The sequence below is a fragment of the Engraulis encrasicolus genome, chromosome 7 (genome assembly GCF_034702125.1).
Source record: "Engraulis encrasicolus isolate BLACKSEA-1 chromosome 7, IST_EnEncr_1.0, whole genome shotgun sequence".
In the NCBI taxonomy this organism is placed as follows: domain Eukaryota; kingdom Metazoa; phylum Chordata; class Actinopteri; order Clupeiformes; family Engraulidae; genus Engraulis; species Engraulis encrasicolus.
In genome coordinates this window covers 7934772-7940771 of record NC_085863.1, presented here as the reverse complement: position 1 = coordinate 7940771, position 6000 = coordinate 7934772, and the positions used below count along the sequence as shown (strand labels likewise).

General features: G+C 41.7%; 1 protein-coding gene across 2 annotated transcripts; it reads right to left on the bottom strand.

Moving 5' to 3' along the window:
• Positions 1–1429: 1429 nt before the first annotated feature.
• Positions 1430–5769, bottom strand: LOC134451934 (eukaryotic peptide chain release factor subunit 1-like). Of its 2 annotated transcripts, none has more exons than XM_063202330.1 (5): positions 5654–5769; positions 5135–5241; positions 4086–4261; positions 3225–3364; positions 1430–1603 (listed from the first exon to the last, which is right to left on the bottom strand). In XM_063202330.1, exons 2-5 carry the CDS (start codon positions 5218–5220, stop codon positions 1454–1456), a joined length of 552 nt encoding a protein of 183 aa, XP_063058400.1. In that variant the 5' UTR covers positions 5221–5241; positions 5654–5769; the 3' UTR covers positions 1430–1453. The 2 variants fall into 2 exon arrangements, with proteins under 2 accessions (XP_063058400.1, XP_063058401.1); XM_063202331.1 differs by having other exon boundaries at positions 5698–5765.
• Between the last annotated feature and the right edge of the window lie 231 nt (positions 5770–6000).

The window sequence follows — 6000 nt, the reverse complement described above, 5'->3', positions numbered from 1 at the left end:
GCCTGCAGTTGCGTTGCGCAGCATTGTTGTTATTTCGTCTGTCAAAGTTAGGCTATAATAGCCAGAAGAACTTTGTCTGTATTAACACGGGGCATTTCGTGTGTAACACGCTATAATAGGTTTCAAATACATTTCCGAGTAGTGTTATTGACAAAAAACACGAACCCAAAATGCCATGTGATTGAATATCGGCAAACAAACCATTGTGGGCTACACGCGCTGGTTCCATTCATTTGAAACCTAAAAATGCCGTCGCTTCTTCTTTTAGTAACAGCGAAGGAACACACTTTGAGTTGGGATGGAGTGACGAGTTTTAATTGGATGACAAAGTAGATGATTTGTAGGCTGTTGAAATTAGGAGAAATTATTATCCCCGCCTTCTAACTTAACCTCCGAATGCGAGGATGGCAAGGGAGACGAAAGGGTGCTTTTCACATTCACACGCGTGCACAAGCATGCACCCATACAGATAAGAGAGCGTGGTGGGAAAGGATCAAATTACTGAGATTAACAGCTGCGTTACGTTAACTGCTTCTGAATTTCTTTATTTATTTGCGTCAAAGCGATTTTTTAGTGCCCATCTCCACGGTTGACTGAGAAATATCCACAGCTCTAAAGCAGCATCCGATTTCAGCGATATCTCTTCTCAGCGCTAGATTACCAGTGCGACATCCACTAATAATGTCCCATTACACAGACAACCTATAATCAATCTACAATATCAAACGTTTGCATAAAAAACACTTCCTCACCACTTTCCCACCGTCAACACTCAACGCCCACCCACCAGAGGGAAGCGCACGGTCTCCCTGACCTGTCAATCAAACGGTCTGTCTGCGTGTGTTCTATAGGCCAATGCTATGCTGTGGTTTCGTCTGTAGCAGTATGTGTTACTGAGAGATTATATTGGCGGTTTATGGATTGTTATTTATATTAATTAGGCTATTTAGGTTCATCATGCATAGTCTGTTGAATGCCATGGTGTAGGCCTAAGGCATTTATTTATTGCATTTATTAAATTTATTTAGGCCTACCACCTTTCTTTCTCATACCAAGTTTCCCACCTCTATCATACCAAGGTAGGCCTATTTCATGTTTGTATTGGCTGCTGAAGCTGATATAGGCCTATATGTTTTTATAGGCCATATACATTCATATAGCCTAGTTTTATGCATCATTACATTACACTACACTCACTACACTCATATGATGCTTTTTGTAGTTGTTAAAAGATGCATGAATGGGTTAAAGTGACAATCCAACAATACAATAGATCGATATCGAATCGGATCGAATCGAATCGTGAATCGAATCGAATCGTGGCCCTCTGGATCGAAATCGAATCGATCCAGCAAATCTGATCGATTCCCAGCCCTAATGACAACTCAATTTTTTTTGGCAAAATTCTACTAATCACATATTTGTGATGTACTACTCCTCAAAGGGGGAGTGGCTAAGGGTTACCATGCTTTTTGGGAAGGTCCACAGTGAACTTGTGCAGCACTTCTCTTGTGTTGCCCTGCAGAGTTCCAAAGAGCGCTCCACTTCCGTCGATCACAATGAACCCAAATTTACTGTCGTCTGACAGCAAGGCAGTCAGGGCCTGCAGAGGACAGAGCAACAAGGTTAACCATGATTAATATGGCTAACAGGCACAGGGGATGGGGACACAACTACAAATGAAGAGTTTCATAGCACCATTTTTGACTTTTGCATTTTATTATTGGAAATGAAATGTTCAGAAGTCCCATCATCTATGCGTCATCTTGCTATTCAAATGTTTTGACAACATTCTTTTAAAACTTATATAACATGCATTTTTCAATGCAATGGTATGCCCAATACAAAAATGCAAATTTCCCAAAATGGATTTACACCATTTTGCAATGAAACTCTTCAAAGACACTTATTCAAATGTCAAGAAATAGGGGAGACGAGGAACAGTTGGCACAGGGGATGGTTCTCAACATCTAGTTAATTTTTTCTCCTATAAGATAGCTAGTGATCATAATCATACTGTTAATCAGAGGTGTCAAATTCACATTGATTTGAGGGCCAAAATCAAAATCTGGAACATAGTCGAGGGCCGAATTCAACATTTATTTTTAAAAATGGACTAAAATTGTGCTTACATACACCTCATACTCAGTTAAATTTCACACACACTCTTTCCCATCATATCAAATGTGTCTGCACATCCTGTGACACAATTAACTTCATCTTCAAGTTGCGCTTTACATTAATGGTGTATGTGGGCCAACTTGAAGGTGGAGAGAATTGCAGCACACTCTCGAGTTAAATGAACAAGTTCTTAATGTGACAACGTTTCGGCCTGTTGGCCTTCCTCAGGTCACGTGTGTATGTGGGTAGGGATGCACCGATTTTTTTTTACCACATTTTTTCACTTCCGATCTGATTCCAATATCTAAATTTGGATATCTGCCGATACAGATACTACTCCGATCCTATACCAAAACCACATATATGCATGGGTTTCAACTTGAGGTAGGCCCAAGTAGACTATTTGGTCAGAAAAGGAAGTCAGAAGAACAGGAAACCAATTAATAAGTAAAAAGTAACAATCTCATCCTGAAAACTAATATGCAAGTGAAATTAACATTACACCTGGCTCAAGGTCAGCATCAGGAAAATTCTGATACTTTGGGAAAATTCCGATCCGATCCGATCTCTGAATTATGTTGATATCTGAACCCAATACGGATACCGATATCCCATCCCTATATGTGGGCCAACTGTAAAACAAATTTGAAATGATCTCTCATGCCAATTAAAATGGGCCGAGTTTGAAATCCCTGCAGTAAATGTTTAGTTGGATGCCCCATCTTTGTACAGTTGAGTTTGGGCCTCCGCACACCGGCTCCGACAAAGTGCAGAGCACTGCTCCGCAAAACTTTCATTGTTTTCAATACAACTCCGCATTGACTTTCCATTCTCTGTTGTGGTGAAATCGTCTGCGGGAGGCGGAATTGTGTCGGAAGCGAAAGTGCTCCGCAGTGCTGTCGAAACCGATGTGCGGAGGGCCTATAATCACTCTAGCTTGTATCTGATAGGAGAAAAAAATTGTTGCAACCATCCCCTGTTCTAACTGTCCTTGGTCTCCTTTACTAACTACACAGAAGATGTCAATCATTCAAATTCATTTAATTATTGTCCGAAACCCTTCAGTCTGAGCAAAAGATCTGTAACGAGTTGTAATGACGCACCTCTGTGTGGAATTTGTTGTCGCACAGATACAGCGATGTGTTGATTGGTTTGAACGGTTCAAAGTCAATGTTGACTTTCTTCTCCTTGCCCTCGTCGGTCACAATTGTTCCACAATACACCACCAAGCCATTGGGTGGCACTGTATGGAGAGGGAGAGGGACATGGGCAAACTGTCAATGAACTGTTACTTTGCACTCAAAGCAAAAAAATACAAGTACATGTTATTACTGAGAGTAACAACCTAGGTAGGCCTATGGCCAATTCACCAGACAACAAGACAACTTTGGTCAACAATCAATTCTGTATCACTTCAGACTTGATGGATTTTAATCTTTGGAACTCAGTTTATCAATCCAATGTCAAGTTCATTATGACAACATGTACAGTATTTAGTTCCCACCCACACACATCATGGGAAATAATTGCAAGTTAACGACTGCAGATATATTCGCAAAGTAGGGATGCACCAAAACCACTTCTTTGAAAACCGATACAAGTACAAGTACATGAATGTGTGTACTTGCCGATACTGAGGACCGATACCGATACCTTTTACCACCAACATACCATGAAAATAAATGCATGGCCTTGTTTTTAATTTATCCACCTGTGATATTTTTTATTGTCCATTTCCATGTAGATTTAAATATTAGTAAATGTATGAGGTGGCACTTTTTTCCATGCTGCTTTCAAGTCCACAGAATGTGACGAGATTTTGCATTGTTTCGTGTAATAGCAGTATTGTGCCTGGTATCGGCAAGTGTTTGAGGAGTACGAGCACGAGTATAATGAGCATTATCTGTGCCAATACCCGATACCAGTATCGGTGCATCCCTACAAACACATCACATCAAACCCACCTTTATTGTACAGCTTTAGTCTCTGTTGCACAGACGTGATGGCTCCTAGAACAGAGAGGCGGTTGACTCTGCTCTTGATGTTAGAGGCTGTGCCAAATTCATCAGCCAACATCTTGGCCACTCGAGAAATCTGGTCCTTTGGGGGGATGATTAGTGAGATCATGCTCGTGCCATTCCTATGGAGGGGAGGGAGATGACATTGGCAGCATTTCAGTTACAGGAACATCTTCACACACTGCACTCCCGCCTGATAGCAAAGGGATGTTGAATCGAGGCTTATTATAGTCAAATCAACGTCCCTTTGCCATCAGGGCAGCTACTCAAAGAAGGGGAAATAATTTGATGAAAATGAATACTCAATTCGATCTATTCAAAAATGAACTACGTAGCCTACTACTGCGAGTTTTGTGACGCTTTCGACCGTGTCCTAGTATTCAGGTCACACTTGCTGAGATGGACAGAACAAACATCACCACACCAACAAAAACATACCATTAGGTTTACTGACACATTAAATACACATAGAGCGATGCCGTTTAGGTGATATTGTTTGTCTTCATTAGTTTCCCTTGTCATTATGGTGACCATGGACAACTGGAAATTAGCTGACAGGAGGATAGGTTTGGTATCCAACACGTAGAAAAACGACATGAGAAACAAAGGCAAGTTGGCAGCAGGGCCAACCAGTCATCTAGCAACCTACAGGAAAACACCAGCCTGTGGCTTGCTCTGATGTTTCAAATACTTTGACCCAGCTAGCTTGATGCTAACATTAGCGAGTCACTGTTTATCAAGATGTGAAGCGCCACGAGTTGTTTTGACATCCTCTGTCGCTGCACTTCTGTAACAACACTATTCCGAGACAACATCACGCTACATTACGGGTTTGTTTTAAAAAGCACACTAGACTTCACAACTTCCTAAGCTTCGCATCTGGATCAAGTGGACTGCGTAGGCTACCAGCTGTTACTAACAGCTGTTCAACAACAAATCACTAAGCCACCAGCTCCCACGACTTCTCCACTCATGACAATATTCATTAGACTTACCCTCGAGCAGCTTCGAGACTTTTGATCAACTTCTTTATCTTCCAGATCTCCACGTTCCTATCCGCTGCGGTTGGGTCGTCCGCCATCTTTCACGAATGGTTTAGGACCTACAACAGAACGGCTAGCTTTGTTAGCCAGCTAGCAACCTGGGTGGCAAGACAGAAAACCTGTGCGTAATAACGTGCGTAACACTATCTGACAAAGGACGTAACCAAAAAGACGACGAGTTTGTTCAGTCATTAAACCATGTGTCACCAGACACGAAGCTGATCTAATGACGTTGTTAATGACAGCCGCACAGAAAATGTTTGAAGAAATCTCGCAAGCAAAGTGCAAGAAGGCCCCTCTCCATCGTAGGGTTGGATTGGGAATAAGTAAAGAGCTCTCTGTGATCGATCACAAAAACGCTCCCAGGCCCTAGAGTCCACCACATTTAGCAACAGATTACAATGTGATCTGACCGTTACGTGTTTAATAATATATATTGTTTCTTTAACCTTTGACGAGATGAACACTTACAGACTGCCTAAACGATGTTCAACAACGCCTTCAGTTGTTTGTACCTGGCTGTAATTTTCGACGTTGACACCCAAGCCGGTTCGGGCTTGCTGCGCGTGGTACGGTTTAGCTCACGTGGGCAAAGAACTTGAAAATTCCGGTTAGGTCATTTCCTACAAATGGATGACGCACAACCATTGGACGAGAAAGGAAGGGTGGGTGGGACAACGGCGTGTACTGTAACCAATGATTATTATGTACTCAGCAAAGGTTAGAAAAATATGGTGATTGACAGTTTATGAGTGATACAATAGAAATGGTAGGCTTGTTTATACAATGAGATGAGAAACTATCAAGACAAGAAACTT

Excerpts from the sequence above, each read along its gene's own strand:
- LOC134451934 (XM_063202330.1), bottom strand. The coding sequence starts at position 5,220 with ATGGCGGACGACCCAACCGCAGCGGATAGGAACGTGGAGATCTGGAAG. Across the intron at positions 4,262-5,134 it reads AGTCTCGAAGCTGCTCGAGG|GAATGGCACGAGCATGATCT; the intron begins GTAAGTCTAATG and ends TCCCCTCCATAG. Across the intron at positions 3,365-4,085 it reads ACTAAAGCTGTACAATAAAG|TGCCACCCAATGGCTTGGTG; the intron begins GTGGGTTTGATG and ends CTCTCCATACAG.